This window comes from Gallinula chloropus (genome assembly GCF_964237585.1).
Source record: "Gallinula chloropus genome assembly, chromosome: 5".
NCBI lineage: Eukaryota > Metazoa > Chordata > Aves > Gruiformes > Rallidae > Gallinula > Gallinula chloropus.
Genome location: NC_140090.1, coordinates 43,531,339 through 43,553,467, shown reverse-complemented (window position 1 = coordinate 43,553,467; position 22,129 = coordinate 43,531,339). Strand labels below are relative to the sequence as shown.

The following is a 22,129-nucleotide window of genomic DNA, read 5'->3' as shown; positions in this document are numbered from 1 at the left end:
ATAATGAAGTAACATACATATTAATAATGAAGTGTGTAATTACATCTTAATTAAATTCTCTCCTCATTATATCTGCAGTGCCCCAAAAAGGATGATTTCTCTCTTTCTAGCAAAATATCCTGAAAAAAATCCCACAGGTATAAACCAGAAACTGTTAAATATTTCACAACTGGAAAAAGGACAGACTGCAGTGATTTTGTTTTTGTTGTTGTTAAATGAGGATTTCTGTTCAGAAGGAAACTGAACTTCAACATGTTTTAATTACATATCCTTCTGTTTATAATCAGCTACTTAAGTTTAAACAAATAACAACACTGGCAGAACACAGTAAATTTGAGGAACCAGTATGAACTATTTCTAGGTAAATGTTAACAGAACTGTTTTCCTTTACACAAAAATAATTACGTTCAGGCAGGGAGCCAGTCTTCCGCACGCGCACCATCCCCTACTGTAAAATTCAACATCACCTTTCTCATCTGGTTATTTAGGGCTTCTTAGTTTTTCCACTCTCAAAGTAGAAAGCTGCTTCTTGCATTTGCAGCTTTTAATTTATCTCTGCCTGTAAAGAAAATCAGAAGGAGGAGAAAAAAAATAGTGGTTACGGGGGAGCTATCTTAGGCTGCACATTGTCTTTGTGGTTTTGACGCACCGTAGCACAGTGAGACAGACATTATCCTACACACCTTCCTGTTTTGCAGACATAACGGTGTTTCAGCCTGTGCTTACGTGATAACACTTTATCACGTTACCGCGCACAATCCCGACGTGTGGTTATGGCTGCCCTGAACAGGAAGTGATCTGGGACAGCCATTCCTCACATCACCTTGTCTTGGGAGATAGGCTAATTTGCCTGTATTCTCAGACAGGCTTTGCCAATAAACGCCAAATCACACAAATTGCTTTGGGATTTGGTTGTTGCCACTGTTTTCCTTGGCTGCAGATGTTTGTTCTCTAGCGGAATGCATTTTATCGAAACGCTGCTGGAATTAGAAAGCATTACTGAAAATGAACAATAAAGAAACATATTTCTGTGATGTTGCTCATCTGTCTTAATTGCAAACACAATTATGAATGCGTATCTCATTCTGGAAATCCAGACTGCTGTAAGACACCAAGTATTTCATTTGCAAAGTGGCATTTGTGGCAAAGGTATAAGGGCTATGACACATTTTATTGAAATCTTAGGCGGTGAAAACGTGTAGCCTTCTTTAATTCTATAGCATTTGGACATGTGGGATCAATGGAAAGGAAGATGCAAATACTGGGGGTTTATGAGAATTTATGTGTATTTCTCGGTATCAGCATTCATCACTGCCAAAATACATGACAAATGGAAGGAGTACAGTAGCAGTCTTTCCAAGACCGGCAAAGTTCTGTCCAAACAACTGAAACAGGCTCAGAGGTACTTTACAGACTGGACATAAACTGGTCCAAACCTGAGAGTTATATTCTAATGGACTTCACATTAATGTTAATAAAGTGAATGGATTTGGCCCAGAAGAGCTTGCAGCGAAGCTTGCAACGACTTGTCATTTTAGAAACTTTGTGGCTTAACAGTCCTAGAAATCCCTACTAGCGCTATACTGCAAGCTAACAATGGATAACCACACCTATAATGTTTTCAAAGTTCTCAGTATCTCAAATTAGCATCAGAAAGCTGGATTTTCTACCTCAACTCTCTAACTTTGGAGATGGCTTTTCACCATATTCAATCCACCCTCAAGTCATCAACAAGTATGTCCCTATCTTTTTCTACATTATATGTGTACTTAGCTGCTTTGCTGTAGAACACTGATCCTCCAGGCTAATACTCCTCCAGCCACTGCAGATGCCTTTTTTTTTCCAGTTTTTTAATCTCTGCGTCTGCAATCCTACCTTCATGAAAATCAGCTCGCTCTGTTGTGATCACTGCTTCTGTGATCAGTGCTGATTTTGGACTAGTTATTTCCTAGACTTAGCTAGACAACTGATGCCTCATGTTCCCTGGAGGTGTAATGCAGATTGTGAAATCACAGTTCCTTCATAACAACAAAATGGCATGAGTTTGATCATGAATCAAGTAAAAAAAACCCCTAATGGTAAGATTACCTCACAGGTCAACAAACTGAGAAAAAAGGTGGAAAAGATACATCGGGCTTCTAAACTAAACGGAAATTATTTTCTGCATATATAACCAGAGATGCAAAAGAGGAAAAAATTTACATGCTTTTCTCATCTGTGCAATTTTTGTAAATAAAAAAAGCTCTTAGCACTGGTTCTAATGAAATCAAGGTTAAATGAAACTAATGCATTTTATTTGTTCTGTATGCAGGGACAAGCATATGACAACATAGGCCAGGATCTCTCCCATTTCTAAAGACATGTTGAAATGGAATATGAAATCAAATAGGTACATCTAATGATGGCATTATTATTTCAACTTATATTTCCCACTCACACATAACCACGTAAAGAAAAACATGACGTTATTTTTAGACAATGTTAGGTATTAAATAAACCTCTGCTTGGCCAAAGCGTCCACCTCACTGTTGCAAAAAAAGACCAAATTCTACCAGTTCCTGGGTGGAACAGAGTTCTAGCTGGTTCACCACCAATAATTTTGTATGCCTGGGGGAGCAGTTTACAAAACAACAATGATCTACTCTGCTGGCTTTCCATTTGTTTTAATTTACAGACCTGCCTGTAGAGAGGCTGATTGCCCTCCAACAAATTTAAGTGCACCGACAATAGCATCATTGCCTTCCCTGAACTCCGTAGAAAGAACTGATGGAGTCCTCAAGCCTGCAGAGCACACATTGACACCTGAGCTGTCCCACTGAGGCAGCTCTTGTACAGTTATGCACCTACCAAATGAAGTCTAGAGTTGGCTTAATAATGTTATTTCTCATGGAGATTGAAGGGTGTGTAACATAGATGCATCTAATGATGTATATTAAGCACACATTGCATATGCTCCATCACAGCAGCTGATCCTGCACCCCCTGAAAAGGAATTTTATCACTGAAAAGCAGGATTTGGCCCATGTTTCTTAACACATAGGAATGCTGAAGATCTAGTTATATTACGGAATATTTTTTATCTTATCACATGTAAGCTGACTAAACTAGGAGTTATTTATAGAGGTTAATTCACATTTCTACAGCATATGGATGTGCTTTTTGCCAGCTTAAGCAGGAATACAGTTTATATTCATTAAGGCTGACCTAGCTAATTCACCACAGACAGAATTAGTGAATAGCATTCTAGTAATAGTACCTCAAGATTGCCAATAATTTCATTTGGGATTTCATCCACTACAGACTTCTGATCTTTGGCAGTAACATCCACAGCATCTCCCTTGAAGGACTCCACCTCTGGACAGGGCTCCTCCAGGTAATGCTCCTGATCAGAACAGTAGCAGCAACCAGCCACAAGAAGTATGAGTTAGAACATCCTCCTGCTCTCTCTAAGACCAGACAGCATCAGCCCAAAGACAGACAATGATTTGGGAACTCTTGCTCCGACAGAGAACAGTGTCTCTCTTTAACTGCCCAGGCCAGGCAGATCCTGAGGTAACATGGGGAGAGAGCTCAGAGATGTTGACACAAATCTGATCAATGTTTATAAATACCTGAAGTGTGGGATACAGGGGGAAATGGCCAGCCTCTTCTCAGTGGTCTGTGGGGACAGGACAAGGGGCGATGGCCTCAAGTTGGAGCACAGGGAGTTCCACACCAATCTGGAGAAGAGCTTCTTCCCGGTGTGGGAGCCCTGGGACAGGCTGCCCAGGGTGGTGTGGAGTCTCCTTCTCTGGAGATATTCCAGCCCCATCTGGATGCCTCTCTGTGCAACCTGCCCTAGGGACCCTGCTTCGGCAGGGCCCTTCCAACCCTTACAATTCTGGAATTCTGTGTATCCTCTTGTTGGCTAATTAATACATTAAAAGCAACTTCATTCAATCCTTTAAGAGAATGTACACTATATTCTAGGGAATAAATATCATTAATGACGGGGCTTCAAGAGAAATAAATGAGGTACGATACTCACAGTAAAACAGCTTTTCTTTTTTCTTTAAAAAAAAAAAAAGGAAAAAACCTCTATACCTCAGATTCTGCCTCTGCAGCTGCTGGTGGTACTATGAATGAGGAAGAGGTATCTGAAGATACGCTTTCTTCCAGCATAGCAGGGATGAGGGGAACTGCAGGTTGGGCAAGTTCAATCACATGCTGGCACTGTTTAAAAAAAAAAAAAAAAGAAAAGGTAATTCGGGTTTAATTATTGTTCAGAGGTTTATTGCAGATTTTTTTTAAATGGAAATGAAATGGCTGGCAAACAACAAAAAACAATACCTTTTTTGTTACTATCCAGGTGCTCCGAACTGGAAAGCATGCTGAAAATGATTATAGATCAGCTTTAATTTCTAGCTGCATCTCAAGGGGCCCTCTTTATAATACTTGGAAAGAACAGATGATTTTCATAATTTCATAACACTACAGCTTCTTACTCATGTGGATAATTAAGTTTAGAAAACACAGAGCTTAGGTAACATGCGGTCTTCCCAATGCAAATTTATCACTTCTGAGCAGGGATCTTGCTGCATTTTGGAATTAACGGGCCCAGCTGACCACCAGCACGTTATTTTTCCCGTGCACATGGGCCCCACTGGTATTCTGCTGGCATGTGAACTGTGGCTCCAGGAATGCTCAGACCAGTAAATATTTTCCCCCCACCCCACCACCCCAAAGTAGCTGGATGCAGCACTTTAGTCCTTGCTCGGACTCTCAGGAGTAATGCAGCAGGTGGCCCTGTGTCCTCTAAAGGGACAAGGGTTTTGTGTTGATTTTAAACAAATGGATGACAGAACATACACACCAAATGGGGTGACAAAAGGTATTTTTGAGCGAGCCTGAAACAGGGTATAATACTAAAATGGCTTGTCTGGGGCTTCTACAAAGGGAAATGAAATGCCCACTGAGAATACCAGGCAGATGTTCCAGTTCTGAGTCAGCTATTACAAACATGATTTCTCTTGGATGGTGTAAGGCAACTACATTAATTCACATCAGGGTAATTGCAGTTCCCATAAATTAATTTCCTTCTACCTTTGAAATCATCACAAGGTTGATATTTGGCGTATTTAGTTACTTGCTACAGTTAAACATGCTGAAAATACTAAAGGTTCTGCACATTTGCAAAAGCAACAGCAAAAATTGGAAGTAAACAGTGAGACCTAGCCATCGTACTTGGTTGCGTTCAAAATCTCTTTGGTAGTCCTCAAAGCTTTTCAGAAGTTTTGTTTGGACTCTGCCATTACCTTCAAGATAGTCAGAAAGTTTAGGGTTTTGCATCAAAATGAAAAAGCCTGATGTCAAGCTAAATGTTATTATTCTTTCTAAAATAAAAAGCAGCTTTGTTTTCAAATTCTATTTTTAATAAAAGAACAACTGGAGCTCTTTTGATTCAGCAAATATTTCCATTTTGATCTGGCTTCTTACCTTACATTTTCTTATTAAAAAACACTAGCTGAATTGGATGAGAAGTCACAATTACTTTCTGCTTCCTTAAAATAACATTTTTTGGTTAGTTAGTTAACTATTAACTCAAAATATTTTCTTTATTTAAATTACATCATTATTCCCTTTATTCCTCCAGCCCTAATTTTTTAAAAAAATGAAATAACCTAAAAAAACCTAGACCGGGTTTCTTAAAATCAGTTCCTGGCTAATCAAATGCATTTTTGTAGCATGGATAAGATTTTTCAGAGGTTCTGTTTTAGAATAATATTTTTACTTCACTGCATCCTTTTAAAGGGAGTCATTCTTTACTCATCTGTTCCGTGTCTAAGAATAACCCTTGGATCATTAAGAAACAACTAAATTACAGCAGAACTAGTCTCTTTAATGAGCCATAATAGTCCCAACATTCAGCCAAAAGTTTTTTTAAAGGACTGTGAAACTTCAATGCAGAATATGAATATTAGTGACCTAAAAATGCCACTCTGCATTGCTCCATCCTATACATTGTGTCCTTAACAAGTCCAGGGGAAAATTAGAACGAATGAATTGTGGCGAGAGCCCGAAGCCAACAAACATATTTAAATGAATCCTTCTGATGCAATACTTTCCTTTAAAAAATACAATTAAGTCTTTGTATTTCCTTTGAACAAAACCTCATGTTTAATAGCACCAATGGCTCTGTAATAAAATCTATTTAAAAATAGAGAAGGAGACACAGTAAGTTTTATACAGTTACTGTTAGCTTTAAAAAACATTGCTAGTTTCTGAAGTCTGAGTAAACTTATGACGAATTACTTCCACTGACCTACATTAAAAAATTTATCCTCCTTTTTTTAATTCCTGAAGATTTGTCATTATGTGAGTATTATTCACTATGACAAAGATGTATTACTCAAAGTGTCCTCTTGAATCAATCTAACTATTGAAATGTGAGAAACAGTTTGGCAAGATGATAATGCCTTAAAATTAATTGGCAATATTTTCCTGCACACTGCGATCCAATGGGTCTGGGAAAATTCAAACATAAAGAAATCGCAAGGCAGTCAGCTGCACCAATGTTAGAAGGCATATCAGTGTCAGCTGCAGATAAAAAGGATGCTCCGAAAGACACTGGAAGGAGCAGTTAAACTCAATATTCTTACTAATTCCTAGGTGCGGTGGGGTGCCAAAAGGGCCCTTCAAACCTAGGGGAGTTAGGGCAGACCAGAGGCTGCTTTCTCAATTCAGCTGAGGTTAATGCAGGAAATAGCATTCGGGGACACCTTTGCTTCCCCTCCAGCCCAAGTTGCATCAAGCCTCATGTAGTCACAGCTGTGGAGCAGAGATGGTGTTCAAGCATTGCTCTCAGTGTACAGCCCCACGCCACAGCTTTTCTCAGGAATTCCATCTGGCAAAAGCATGCAGAGACAGAGGGAAGTATAAAAAAGCATCCTGCCATTCCGTATGTAAACCTACAGAATTTTCTGGTTGTTGAGAGCTAGCAAATTACCTTTTTACAAATGGAGGCAGAGCAAAGACAATAAAATAGTACACGGGAAAATTTCTAAAGCAGAATAATGGCAGGAACGAAGATTGGTAAAGCGTTCTAATAAATGAGTTCCACAGATGTGGTAGTTATTATAAAATTAGCTTTGCATAACTTACCAATATACCATTACATTTTCCACAAGATGTTATCTGTTACTTAAATTAATTTTGCTTAAGTTACTATTATTGCAGATTTTATCCATGCTGTATTTTATTATTTAAGTTTCTGAGGCATAAAACAAGCCCCAGCTGATAGCATTACTTTTAATAATATATGTAAGAGGTTTTAGTATTATACAAATGGCTGCTGGGTATATCTTAATACTCATAGCACAGAACGTCTGCTCTCAAAATATTATGTAGATTAAAACCAACTATTTACTTACACTCTAATTCAAGACATTGGAAAGATTTGCAGTATTTATGTATGTGGTATGAAGGAAAACAATCTTCTTGGGGAATAAATATCAGAGTTTGGAAATTAGCAAAGCCAGGGTCAAGGTCAGTTTTGATTTACTAACATACTTGCTGAAAATTAGAATTGATAGTTTATGTTTACTTACTTCAGAAATGAGAAAAAGAGACTGAGGGGGTGGCGTGTCTGCCTCTCCAATACAAAGCTTCTGTATCACAGAAACATTTTCAAACCACCATTTCAGCTTAATACTATCTGAAATTCTGTACTCCTCTCCACAGAGTCTTAACATAAATTCACTGTGGCTAATCTGACCAAACACAGGAAAATAGCTATTTATAAGGATTGGGGAAAAAAAATAAATATCCCACGTTCAGCGTGGACTATTTCCAAAGCCTTGTAACATCTTTCAATGCTTTTCAATGTATATGGATTTGATTTTATATGAGTGGCAGATGCACATAAAAAGGGGTGTTCTTTGTGTATTGTTCTCCATATTCATATCAGCTGTGTAGTTTCTAATTGTATGCTGTAGGTCTTTATGCTACCAGAGACCTGTACAGACTTCTCTCTCAAACTGGCCATGAAACCAAATATTTAATGCAGGATTTACAGCAGTTTGCCATCCACGTTAAGCATGCCCAGCTGCACATCTACAAACGTGCTAAATTTCAGCTGCTGGAATAAAAGGCATTTACAAGATAAAGTTTGTTAGCCTCCTGTATCTCATGTGGTTGAATATGAATGACTAACTAATGGACAGAGATGCTCTTGCCTCGCACTGACTCAAACTAGTCTGCCTCATACCCCAACCCGTTCCTTTAACTTGCCGGCGTATGCAAACAAATCCACTTTACCTGCCTTCTGAGGCATCGCCCACCAGTGTTCTCATGGGTGAGGAGGCTTCTGGGAGGCTGCTGGTCACTCTACAAATGCACTTGCTGTGTTATTTTGCAGCAGTGCTTCATGCAAGGTCCCAAGGATATGATGAAGAACTTAAAAACTGAACCCAGATATATGACCTGCACGGCGTGGCTAAGAGGATGAAGACTCCTTCTGAACCATAGGCATTTATACTAATATTTAAAGTAGAATTAAGATCGATGAAGGACTAAACTTGGCCTCTGAAGCCTGTTTCCCAGTTGCTAGTGATGCACATGGAAAGTCTGTGTGCATGTTACTGGGCAGGAGTTTTCAAAACACTATTCCTTAAATGAGACCAAAGTTCAGTAAGTCAAAGGTATACTTTATGCTTTTTTTCCTGCATTTCACGATTCAAGCTAATACGTTATAAAGAGAGCTTTCTATGTTTCTGAGCTGCGATGTGAATCAACTTTGTTGACAATACATCAGTAATTAATCTAGTCTAAAATAGCTATCTGAAGCAATTTGGTGCCTACATTGACAAAACAGGATCTACTCCTCCCCCCAGGAAGCTGTAAATCAGTCGGTGACATCTGGCCTCAAGGACATCAGAGTCATCTGAAATGTGGTAATTTATATTAATGAACATCAATATTAATTTTTAAATAAAAGAATTTCCTACTGCCATTATGTTTACATATGGAATATTATTTATAGCTCATATTCCTCCTTTCTAACATTTTGCCCATAAATTACTTTAAGGAAACACTGTCACAGTTATAAATATTTTTCCTTGGAGTTAAAGCTTTTACATATCCTCTTACTGTTTTCAGTAACTATATGAGGCAAACAACCAGGATTTTCTTGCTACTCCAGGAACTGCTGCCAATTTTTATGCTCGACTGAGTAGAAAAGGGTGCTTCTACAAAAGCAACCGAAGCCTTCCTCTCTAGAGACATCTTAATGCAGAATGCCCTTAATACCTAAATTCTGCAAGAATATCCTAAAATACCAGAAAAAGAAAATAAATACTGATTTTACTGGGCTGCAGTCATCTACTTCTGCTTTTACCAAGCTTCCAATTATTACTGCCAATTCACAGATTATTTAGAAGGACAAAATAAGAGACATCAAACAACAGAAAAAATCCTCAGTTGGCTTTCCCGCTGAGGACACATCACTAAATGATTCACCTTGGAATGGCCGCTCAACATTCACATTCTGTTTAGCATTGCCAAATCTCCTAGAGTTATGGGATTACAAGAGAATCTCAGCTTCCATTTAAAAATAAAGCTAGTGTCTAGCTCTGACAGTTGCAGAGGAAAGATTGAACACATAAATCTTGAAAGCTCAAAGACTAGACTGAAAGCAAAAGGAACTAAACAGCAAGTCTCATGATTTCTTGGGATCCATGTCACCATTTTATATGCCTGTGGAAACTCTCTTAGAAACAATGTGTACAGATTATAAGGAGGTGTGAAGGATTTTTGTATATTTTTTTTTAAATCTGAAAACCCAACTCGTACATGTCAGGACTCTTCAAAGTGCTGGTCACCCCCTTTCCACTTCAAGAGCACCCATCAAACAAGAAAAAAGCGCGTGGCTCTTACTCTGGCTATACAGTCACGCTTGATGGGAAACTAAAGTAATTTTAAAAGCCCCAAAAACCACAAGAACCTTTCCCACAGTAACCACCTAATTGGATTGACAAATATTTTTTTTTAAAAAGGCACTTTTTTATTAATCATGTGATCCCGTTAGAAAACCATAAACATAGAGGTTGCACAATAGGCAGTCTCATATTTTGGTGGCATGCACCTTGTCAGCCCAGAGCTTTACATTCCCTCATCATACATCACTTCTTCTAAATCATTTAATCATTGAATCAGGAGAGATCTGATAGGCACGCTGAGAACATTGTGACAGAGATGTGAGGACCGACTTGGGCAGGCACATCATGGAACCTCTGTCTGGGAGGAGGCTTCATACATTTTATGAAGAGTTGCGCAGTCTCATACTCTCAGAAAAAACAATCTGCATAGGACCGTGTGCCTTTGGACACAAAATGGCCTGTAAGAGCTAAATTGCTCAGAGGGATGGTATTCATCATACCTGCTTTAGGGGATCTGCTAGCCCCCTAAATCCCTTCCCATTTGGTGAGGGCAAAGCAAACTGCATCTCCTGGGCAACTAAGATAAATCAAGAACCTAACAATTTTTAATATACCTGAAAGCACAGCGTGTACCTCCACACAAGGAATTTAGGGAAGCTGGGTTCCTCACTCCAGCTCTCTGGTGTGCCTGGTGCTGGAAAATATGAAATATTCCCTTTTTTATTCAAAGAACTGCTGTAGAAGCTCAGCAGGGATTATCAGCATGATACATTCCTCCTGCAGCCCTGAGTGCATACGGTATGAGTTCAGGTGGCTGTTGGCACTATCCCGGGCTGTTTCTTCTAGGTGTTGCATCTGAGATATGGCAATGTCTACCCAACTATTACTGTTCCACAGGGCTTTAGGTCACCCTAAGACTGCCAAAAAATGGCTAATGTAGACATGCCTATCTCCAGCATGTACATCTATCTATGTCATATTTCATGCTCTGTACACACCAGTTAGAGCCGGCGGGTATTTAGGGAGGTGCGTGTTACCCCACCAGATTTCTCTTAGGTCAGTGAGCACCCTTCGCAGGCTTTATCTAAACATGAGAACAATGTATCTGAAAAAAGGCACCAGGAAGATTCCATCTCCCAAAACTTGGAAAACTTTAAAAGAAACTTTTGAAACACAAAAAGGGTTCAAGAAGTGATTGGATGTTCCTGCTGAGAGAGCCCGACAGCACAAAAATAATCTGTTGCTGTCGGTACAGAAACATGTAATCACTGCCTCAAGTTGGACAGAGGTCCCACCTCCCGCCTTTGTCCACTGCCACTCTTGAACTGCCTTCCTTTCCCATCCATTTCCTCTGAAACCAGCACTTTCTCCATGCAAGACTGGCCACGGACAAGCCCCTCACACAACTGCTCATACTCCATACATTCCTCTACCACCAACAGACAAAGGAACAACCTCTAAACATCTCTCAGCCATCAGGTGCATTAAACCTGAATAGGCTCCTCTATATTGATTCAGCCCTAGCTGACGCTACAGGAAAAAGCCGCTCTAACATTTAAAAGGTTGCATTTAAAAATCCCAACCCATCAAAACATGCAACAAAAACAACCTAAAGAATATTGATTCTGAGCTAAGGGGAAAAAAATTGCTCACACAATTTAAAAACTACAATATAGAGATTTTTTGTTTTGTTTTGTTTTAAATATGCTACATTAGAAAACTTTCCGGGATATACAGTCCTATAAAAATGGAGAGCTTGTGTTCTTTGTTATTAGATCTAAAACATAAAGTCTTTGCCTGAGTGTGTAAGTTTCTGTTAAAACAACAATTTGTCCCGTGGACTGTAAATTCAATTACAGTTTTTATTGGAATCACATTTTGCTTTGGAAACAATCATGCAGAAAAACAACTAGTAACTTAGACATCTTAAAAACATCTCAAAACAGGCATGGCTCTGAGAACAAATCACTTATGGTAATTCTTCTGTTGTGAACTTCAATGTTTTTTAAATCCATTTCCATATTTTTAATTAACACCTAGTTAAAAAAAATATAATCTTACTGTAGGTCATTTTAATCACAAATGGGAAAACAAATTTATCAGAAAATTGACTCGTCACTATTTTTGGGACTTATTTTTCATGTTTTTATCATCAAAATGAAGTTATTAACATACATTTTTCCAATTTGGGAATGCAGAATTAAGCCAATTTTTATCTCAAATTTGAGAGTCACAATTTTCAGCCACCTCTCTATGTGAAACTAGCCTATTTTAGCAACTGAATATTTGATCAGAACACACAAAACCCCACAGAAGTCTAAGATGCCAGCACTTCTTTACAATCGTGTGTCTATATGACTTCAATCTGCAGCATTCTTACCATAGGCAGTTAGTCAAAAGAAACCACCATTTCCTTATACCATGCTTGAATTTCAAACCCCATTGTAAACAGGCTCTCCTTGCTACAGTACAGGTTCATAAATCTCTTTATACTGGATCTCAGCTTGAATGCTGGGTTCAGTTTTAACTCTGTCTTATAATACCATGATTCACGTTGAATAAAAATCCAGTTGTGGATGGGGCAGGGTTAGTCTGGTGAAGAGTTAAACAAAGCTTTGTTTGAGCATTGCTCAGCTTGGTGGGTGATTGGGAACCTAATAAGCTTCCTCTTGGTAAACTGCCAAAGCCAACCACACCTTAGATGATGTGAGATTGTTTTTGAGAAGGTAACATCTCCTTACAGATTATCTCCTCCCACTTGGACTTGGAAGGTTTCTGAGAAGAAGAGTCATTTCCATTTCTGTTGGGGCATGAAATGGTTTCTGGTGAAAAAGCGCATAAATCTCATTCTGCTTTGACTTGTTAGCAAGCTCATGACAAATCATATAATCAAATGTGGGTATTTAAAAAATCTGTTTAAACAATGGATGAGGAGAAACAAACATTTCTAGTGAATAATTTCTCCCTATTAAAAAACAACAACAAAGTAAAAACAAACATTCATTTAACTCCTTATGCCTTATAAACCCTAATTTAACTTGTTCTTTTAGAAAATTACCATACAGACAGCTAAATAAACCAACCCTTGTTCACTTGTTCAAAGAAGGTTTCCACAGAATTTTAACGTAAGTCAGGATCAAGAACACAGGCTTCAAACTTTGATGTGAAAATCCAGAGTTTGCTACAGAACACATGAATATGAGCAGTGAGGAGTTAAATTGAATGCAAGAGGCTTTCCTCCCCTTGTGTTTTGTCTTTTTGAGAAACTGATCTACAATAGGCAAAGACAATGTGACGGTCAGCTTCTGACAGCGAAAAATGAAGCAATGATGTCAAAGGGATTTATCTATTTATTCCTTTTAACAGCACCTTTTCCCTGGCAGTCTTCCTAAATAGCAACATCATTACTACCTAGAAGAAGCAAATGCCAAAAAGCAGCACCTTCTCTGAAGGATGCAGAGCTATCCCCAGAAACATGACATTGCCTACTCTGACGCTGCTGTCTTTTGGTCTAACTTTGGGGAGAAAACACCTATCAGGAATACCAAACGTGTCTGGATTGCCAAGTAGAGAAGTTGAGGAGAGGGCAGAAAAATCAGTAAGGCCTGAAAAGCTCACCGGCAATAGATAGAAAGGTGGGGTGGGCACAGAAGGAAATACTTATTCAGCAGCTTAGGGAAAAGTGTGGGTCAATGTGCAGGGGAAGAGAGCAGGAGCGATGGGAAGCAGAAAACAACAGAGGCAAATGCTTTGCGTGCGGAGAGGCAGCAAGGCTGAACAACTCCAACTCCCTCACTGCAGTAGTGGAGGGCAAAGCTGAACTGTAACACTATTCCCGTCTCACACTCCCCTTTGGCCCCAACTGCCAAGCATGCCAGACTGCAAGAAGCAGTAGAACATCTAGTGTGGCTCCAACAGCATCTCTTGTTACCAAACCAAGATTTTAACTTACTTTTCCAAAAGATTCACAACCCAAAGATCATATCCAAGATGGCACTCAGAAGATGACTTCTGGAGGTGGGCCCTGTTCCTTATCTATGTCAGGCTATTTCCCTCCAATAACCCCCCGCCCCATCTAGATAAAATGTCACATATCCTAGGTCCTCCTGTCAGATGATACTCTATTTTGATTTTAATGTTTGGCAGAATGTGTAGCAGCTCTCACCACTGCCACTGGGTTTGTGTTTTTATGTTGGCCAGAAATATCCACTTGTGCACCACAACACAGTCTTTCTCCAGCTGACACAATCCATGCATCTATATATGCACACACACATATATATATGTATCAGCAATTGCCAACTGTTATTTAAGCCTAGAAGATCTAAAATAACCAAAACAAAAAAATGGTTTTTAAAGACGGAATCGATACCAAGAGCTGTAAAGTCTCTACTAGAGACCCTAAAGGGAAAAGACCTTACCAAATACAACAAAGTTATCAGTATAGTCCCTCTGCATACAATATCTTCACGTTGATATGACTTCTTGGTTAAAGTATTCATTAGATCATGTACACACTCTAATAAAGCATACTGGCTGTGATACTCTGTGAGGAAGAAAGCTGATGGGAGATACCTTTGAAAAAACATGGCCCCAAAGCCAGGGACAGGCTACTTCCCTGTGACAGAAAGTAACTGAACAGATCTATTTGTCTCTTAGCAGTAACTCCGTCTCAAAGCAACACCCTCCATCACAGAATGTTCTTAAGGTGCTCTTGTAACACAAGTGATAACCAATTCGAGCCCTTTAACTGGATTGTTTCTTGTGGCCTTAAAACTATTAAAATCATGAACTTTAAATAATTATATTTCAACCAGTGTTTTACTAGTTCTCTCCCTACCTTCTCTGATTTTAATTTTTTCACTTGTCAGCATCTCTTGGCAGTGAGAACAAGAAAGACCTCAAACCTTTGCTTTCCGTGCAAACTGATTTCTATAAATTAGAAGCTGCTGATGGGGAAGCAGACAGCAGTACCCATTGATCAAGATGCACATCTTGATCTCTTTTATCATTACAAAAAACCCCCAAAAACCTAAACAATAATATTATAACAACAACAACAAAAAAATCATCATACAAGCTTTCCCATCAAAGTGTGTCACTGTCTGCTTCCCAGTCAACATACTGCCAGTAAATTGGCAAGGTGCCCGGGAAGAGCAGGCAGCAGCTGGTGGGTTTGATTACCATCTGTATATCTGCAAATGTATAAAATATTGTGTGTCTCCATCTAGTGGGCAACTGCATTTAACAGGGAATTTAAAGGTGGGTTGGAGCGTACTCCTGCGGATGGCAGAAAGAGGTTCGCCAGACGCTCCAGCAGCAGAACAGGGCTGTGAAGCTGTATCATGTTGGGAATCTACCGAGAGCAAGACAGCCCCGCTAGTGAGTCCATCGCTGTGCTGGTACTTGTCCCTGAAATCCTGTTCTCTCCAGGAGTGTTCACAGAACATCTATTGCCACACTCTCCCAACAAACCAGTTCTCTCTGAACTCTGCAGTACCCTGGAAAGTCTTAATGGTCAAAACCTGAAAATGCAAAAGGTAACAGAGAACACACCGCTGCAGATAACATCCTTGTGCTGAAGAGCAAGAGGGGTAATGTGAGACACACAAATTCAGAAAAGTGTCATGGAAACAATCCTTGGGACACAGATTTTGGAACCTGCATGTGCCTCAGTTTCTCCTTTGAGCAAAGGAGAAACTGAGGCACAAGCCAGCGCTCTCACAGCTCTCCTGGGACAGACATGGGACTAGAATAAATCATTATTAAAAGAGAAAAAATCCACCACACTCATTACACCACCCTCCCTTTCATCAATTTCCATCCTTTTTGACAACAACTCTACCGTACTGACTGGACATATTTTATGCACAGCCATCTAGTGTGAAAACCACATCCTAATGAAGAGGTATCAGCACAGCAAAACAAAATAAAGAACAACAAGAAGATCATATTATTGATTTTTTTCCATCTACGTATGCACTAGACCTAAACTCCCTTATCCTGAGAAATCTGTTGAGATAACTCTCCAACATAACACGATTATTTTTCATTTAATGACTTCTCTGGATGCACGATAGGCCCCAGCTCTTCTTTTTCTGAATATCTTTTAATAAAGTTTTTTAAGATGCATTTTGATTTGACAAACCTAACCTGGTTACAGTAAGGCATTTTCTACTTTTATCATATACTCCACTGTGTTAGGAGTAAGTTTATTACTCTATAAATAATTCATTCAAAGGAACTTCAGTTTAATAGCACCTAATAGACACAATCACTTAAGGTATCATGCTCGGCAAATTCCAGCTTTAAATCAGAAGCTGCTCTGTCTTCATACAAAAAAACGCCCAAACAAACTTATCAGAAGAAAGCATCATTTTAAAGAAACTCTGGTATGAGCACTTAAAATAAAGCCTATACACACCAACAACTTTTGTGCTAATTCATGTTGCTTGCTCGTGCAGCAAAGGGATGAGATTTGTCTCAGTCTTATCTAATTTCCTTTATTTCAACAGAAACTACAAGAATTAGAAATGAATGTTGTTTCCTCAACAGTTTTCTGTGATGGAAGCTTTATTTTTCAGGTCAGCACTCTCCGTTTTTGATTGCTCAATAGGAACACCAGAATGGCTAAAAAAAGAAGGCTCTGAAACATTAGGAAATAGAAACTGCTGACTACCTGGCGAAGGAATAATGATTTATAATATATGAATAGGGACAATAATTGGATAGAAGGCTGTACTCAAAAAAGCCTTAATTCACAGATCTGACATCAGAAAGTCATAATCCATTGATCTAGCATCAGAATGATGGATTATGACTTTTTAAGAACATGTAGACATGTCAGCTTCACAAGCATTCCGGGAACCGTAGTCCAAATTGTTTTACTGAGCTCATTTGAACAATTTCAGCATTTTCCAATAAAGTTGATGCACTAATATTCTGAAATGTAAAAGTTCTGTTGGATCCATTTCTTTTCTTTCAAACCCTAAAAACCCTCCGACCAAATATTGCAGGTTGCCAGAACTTGTGATTGAAGAATTACACCTCAACTCTGTGTAATTTTTTTTTCTTACAGAGGTGAAAACAATTTAAGATCCTAATTGATTTTCATGTCAAAATTTCTGTATTCAAATTTAGAGATGAAAAAACCAAAGTGCAAAGTGAGGGAATAATTACCATGGTTTCTTTCAGGAAGAGCACTGACACATACTGTGCATGTTTCCCCCTGGACTACTGCAAAAATACCTAATTTTTGATATCTGACTCCTTCCTTTTTTGACCCTGATTAGGTTTTTAAACTGTCACTGCCAAAAATAAAGTTACGATGTGAATTTAGACAGAAACTTATATGAAAAGAAAAACTCTTGCAATCTGCTAATACCTAGAGGCTGAAATGTAATTTTTACCAAGTTTTTTTTCTCATATTAATTCGAAAAGATATCTAGCCTCTTCAGTGAAATACTTGGAACTTCACTGTCCTCATAAAAACAAACATGGGCTACAGCTATTAATTGAAAGGTGCTTTCATTGAACATCACCAAATTATTACAACATAACCAAAATTTCATTCGTAAAATCTTATTACAAAATCTTCCAGTGGCATTTTCCCAGCACAATTAAGTGAAGCCATCTATAAATTAACAACCACTACATTATATTCAATGGCTCAGACAGTTAAGAGTTCTTCAAAAAATGATTTCTGCTTCAGAAAAGTGTTAAGAATAAAAAAAATAAAAATCCCATATTGAATATAAAATGATGAAATATTTCAATGTGCACACATATTAAAACCATACAATACCTGTGACTAAAATCACTTCCAAAGGTATAAACACTTTAGGGATGTAAGTAGTACGGGCTAAAGGGCAAAAGAAACAAGCCAAACCAAGCTGGGGTTGCATATCTCTGTTGTACCCACAAACTCCTTTGTATCTCCCCTTATTTAGAAGGCTGGATTTGTCCTTCTCTGATCTTTCCCACCTTATTTCCCTTCTTATTCGTAAAATGTTCTTAGAAACTTTTAATAATAAAAGTACATATGTGAAGCTTTTTTTTTTTCTTTCTCTTTTGTGTATGACTAAAGCCACTATGGAAAGGAGAAAAAGTCATAGGGCTCTTTTACAATGGCTGAAATAATTTATTTCACTAAAAGCCATGTACACCGAGCAAAGGCATCCTGGGTGCAGTCTCAGCCCAGATTTCAAACAATAACAACAAGACTGAAAGAAAAGACAGCTGTGGACCAGTACCCTTTAAATTCTCAATGGGTCATAGAATAAAAGGGAAAAATAATGCACTTTTCACAACAGTAGACAGATGCAATTTACTTCATTTTGACAACTACATATGAAATGGCTAATAAAAGTCACCGCCATGCTACACGCACTCCTTCCTCTAAACACACCTAATCTTCTTAGAGGTCTCACATAAAGGGATCACAGCGCTGGAAAGCAGCTACTTCTTTAAAAGTCTTCAACAATCACGCCACACAACCCATCAAAATAGAGAGTACCTCATTTGATTAACTTAGCTGGAGAATTAACATCGGCAGGTTGTAATTACTCACTGGGAAGGCAGTCAGGAGGACATGATGGCCAACAGTTTTCTGCCTGTGATTTATATGCTTGAGATAATGACAAGCAGTCAGGGTATCAGTTTTGAGTCTTCTTTCGAAGAGCCTGTGGTGCACTGACCGAGCAGCATCTAAACAGGTTCGCTATTACTTCATCATCAACCACCTTCTACTGAATTTTCCTCGGATCCTTCACGGCCTAGTACTTACCCAGCTCAGCTCAATTAAGTTTACGACATCAAATGAGACCAAATAGGGTGGTTACAACCTTTCTAACCTTTTCCAGACTGAAGAATGAATGCAGCCCCTTAGGACTGCACATGGAGGAAGACAGGAGCCTGATAAATTGGGTATCTCCTGATTCCTCCTGTTTTTTAGACCTATGCATTAGTCCTACATGTTTTCTTGCCATTAAACTGGTTGTATCCTTTCCTTGTCTCCACTGACACCACAAACTCATTTCATGTATATTATGAAGTAGCAGTCAGGCATTAACTTTCTGTCTTTAATGATGTGTGGTTGAACCAATGACCCTGAAGTGAAAGGCTCTGTAGATCTTTAGCATTCCCTCGATACTCCAGGCCCCTTTATTCGTCTAGTTTATAAGCAAAACCAGTGTGCAAGAGGAACGCTTACTCAAAATTGCTATTATGATCATTCTGCTGTGGCAGTACATTGCACTGAAAGAATATGAATTATAAAGTGCATGGGTTAGTAAAATTTAAATCAAGCAAATGTTTAATATTAAGCCATTTCATCTTTTTCCAAAGTTCGGCAAATTTATTACAAAGCACTGAAATTGCACTTCAAGCCCTAAGGCTTGCAGTGTCAGAGCCTGCCTGATTAATGTAATTAAAAGAATAGCATAGCTCAAAATTTATTAAAAATTAAATGCCTGTGGACTTATTGTTTACTTCCAACAGATAGCATGATTTCTGGAAAAAAAAAGTTGCACTCCTTAATACCTGACAAGACATTCCAGCACATTTCCTTTCTCCTGCTGTGCATATGATTAAAAAAGCAAAGGTTAAACATGGCAACAAAAACAAAACTGGGGAATTTATTTTGGTGCATAGTTCCCCCTTCTGATTTTAGATTAAGCAGGTGCTGCTGAAGAGGTGCAAAGTTTCATGGCAGCAGAGCATCAAGCTAGAGAAGGGACGAAAAATGCTTCCTTGGACAGCATCTTCCTCCCTGCCGCGGCCACCAAGTGTCTTGTATGTCAGCTTTTTACCTTAGCCAAGGCCTGAAGCTGTGCAAATGGTAATACTAGCTGGTACTCAGCTTCTGAGGCCTGATCCTGAGCAATGTTCTGTGGGTGCAAAGCTGGCAAGTTTATGTGGCATAAAAACACTCTCTTAGACAGTAAATGCTGACTGGTATTCTGAGGGACCCCAGAGGTCTGAGAGGCAAGGTTTTATAGGATGGAAGCCTAATTTTTCTTCACTCAGAAACCATGCTAAAAAAGCTTACTTTTTTTCCTGCAAATATTGCCCACATATTTCCATTTTCTCCTGCACCAATTCTGCATTTACCTTCAGCCAATGTACTAAGCAGCTGCCCCTCCCAGAACACAAAGTGGAAAGCAAGCGAAAAAATGAAAACAAGTTGGTAAATGTACCTATATATACATATTTCATGTTAGCACAGTTATGCTTTAGAAATTATGGCAACAGCAATAGAATTCTGCTGCTGTGATCATGGATAATCAAAGCGAGTGGGAAAAAAAAAAAAAGCCAGCACTGAAATATTTTCAAAGGTATGAAAGTCTTTACTGTTGTGTAATTTAAACTTACTTGCCATTACTTGAAATTTCTTTTTGCCGGAGTGATTAGAATTTAAATGCTCCCAAAGCATGTTAACAAATATAATTCCTGTCATATTGCAGAATCACTGCAGCAACCTTCTCTTAATGTTGAAAATTAACTAGACTCCTTAATTTACTGTGGAACATACAAAGCAAAATTAGTTACAATGTTTTGAATATAAAGTCTTATTTGGGAATGATCCATAAGATGAGCTAATACTGCACTTTCTAAGCGACTTACACACAGCACAAAGCTCTAGCAGTGTTTTACACAACTGTATATAAGGGATGGTTGCTTTCTTTTGCAATAATATTTTTTAATTTAATAACTTTCAGTTTGTAGTCCAGTTTTGTTACCATTATGTACCATTTTGATACAATACTAGTAGATCCCCTGATATTAATTACTCAGGGTACAGTGGATTCAAGATACCTAGATTGTATTGTAAATCCTAACTGGACACTCAAAATTCATTCCTGACACCAGTAAAGGATTAAGCACAGGCATTAAAAGCCTGTGGGTTATCTGGTGAGGAATTTGTCCAGAAGTCTCCATCTTAACAATTTCTTTAATTTTCAAATTCAAGATGTTATTGATAACTAAAAATTACTGTTTTCTGAAGACAGAGTTCAATAGAATATTAGTGTCACACTGAAGAATTTTATGCAGCCCAAGTAAATTGGGTTTAATAGGGAATAGAGTTGACAGAGTTAACCTGTCCCCCGGGTAAAAATGAAGCCGTGATACCCTGCAGCACCACTACTGTTTATTGCATCATTGGGCAAGTTTAGTGTATGTACTCTTAATGAGAACTTTATGTATTTCCCCTGCCATACTGTGTCCTTCCTGGACTTGACACACAAAATCTGCTAAGTGGCACAAATCTATAAAAATGGCCTTTTATATGACTGAATTCCACTGAGCAGGGTTTAGTTGGTCAACTGCTACCTTTTCTTTAGGCTTCCTCCATTCTTCCCCAACTGATTTGGCAGAAAAAGAAAAGGGAAAATAAAAATAAAAAAAATAAAACTTTCTATTTCTGCATAGGTTGGAGCTTTTTGACACCTATCTGATTAAGCAATTTATTTTGCTTCTAAAATTGTGAGCATGTTAACAGGTAAGTGCTAAGGAAGAGAGCAGGTTGGTTTTCTAATTGTATTTGTTCGCTATGAAGTGGAACAAGAACAATTCACTTTATAGTCTGCGAAGTGTTAAATGTATTAAAATGGCACTCAAGCACTGAAAAACTTTCACCTCTGATTCCCAATTCTCAGACCAACCCACAGCCCCCTGTTTAATATACTATGTTCTGTTGGCCATGTAATGTACAGTCTTCAAACCTTCCTGTTTCTTAAATAAGGTCCTTACCACAGCCTTCTACATTTTATTCTAACGCACATAGTTTGCTGCTTATTAGTTTGCATAATGTTCCTGCTACTATGAAGAAAAAAAAAAATCCAGAAGACAAGTTCTCATTTTATGTTGCACTTGTCAAATATTAAGATTCTCCTGGTCTGTCAGACTTCTAAGCTTGTCTAATGTCTGTCATTTGTATCGAAAATTAATAAAGTCTATCCATGCTGTATGATTTTTCAGTTGCTCTGATTCTGATTATACACAATAATTTGTAATTTAAATTCACAAAAAATGTGCCAATGTAGCAATGTGTTTGTGTTGTCAGTTTTAAAGGCTTGGCCTTTACGACTGATACGAAAGTCCCATTCTTTCTGCTTATTATAAAGTTCCAGTAAGACTTGGACTAACAATTACTTCTGGTAATTTGATTATGTACCCTCTTTCTTTTATTATTTAACCTTTCAGCTGATGATTGAT

The 22,129-nt window shown here is 38.4% G+C and overlaps 1 protein-coding gene across 1 annotated transcript in view; it reads right to left on the bottom strand.

Annotated features, from left to right (window-relative positions):
• Positions 1-544: 544 nt before the first annotated feature.
• Positions 545-22,129, bottom strand: part of CABCOCO1 (ciliary associated calcium binding coiled-coil 1) — a gene marked incomplete at both ends in the record, with an annotated part of 51,482 nt that continues 29,897 nt past the window's right edge. Inside the window, 3 exons of the mRNA XM_084264987.1 lie at positions 545-559; positions 3,256-3,393; positions 4,083-4,205. Coding sequence (XP_084121113.1) covers positions 545-559; positions 3,256-3,393; positions 4,083-4,205 — 276 coding nt within the window. The remainder of the gene's footprint in view (positions 560-3,255; positions 3,394-4,082; positions 4,206-22,129) is intronic.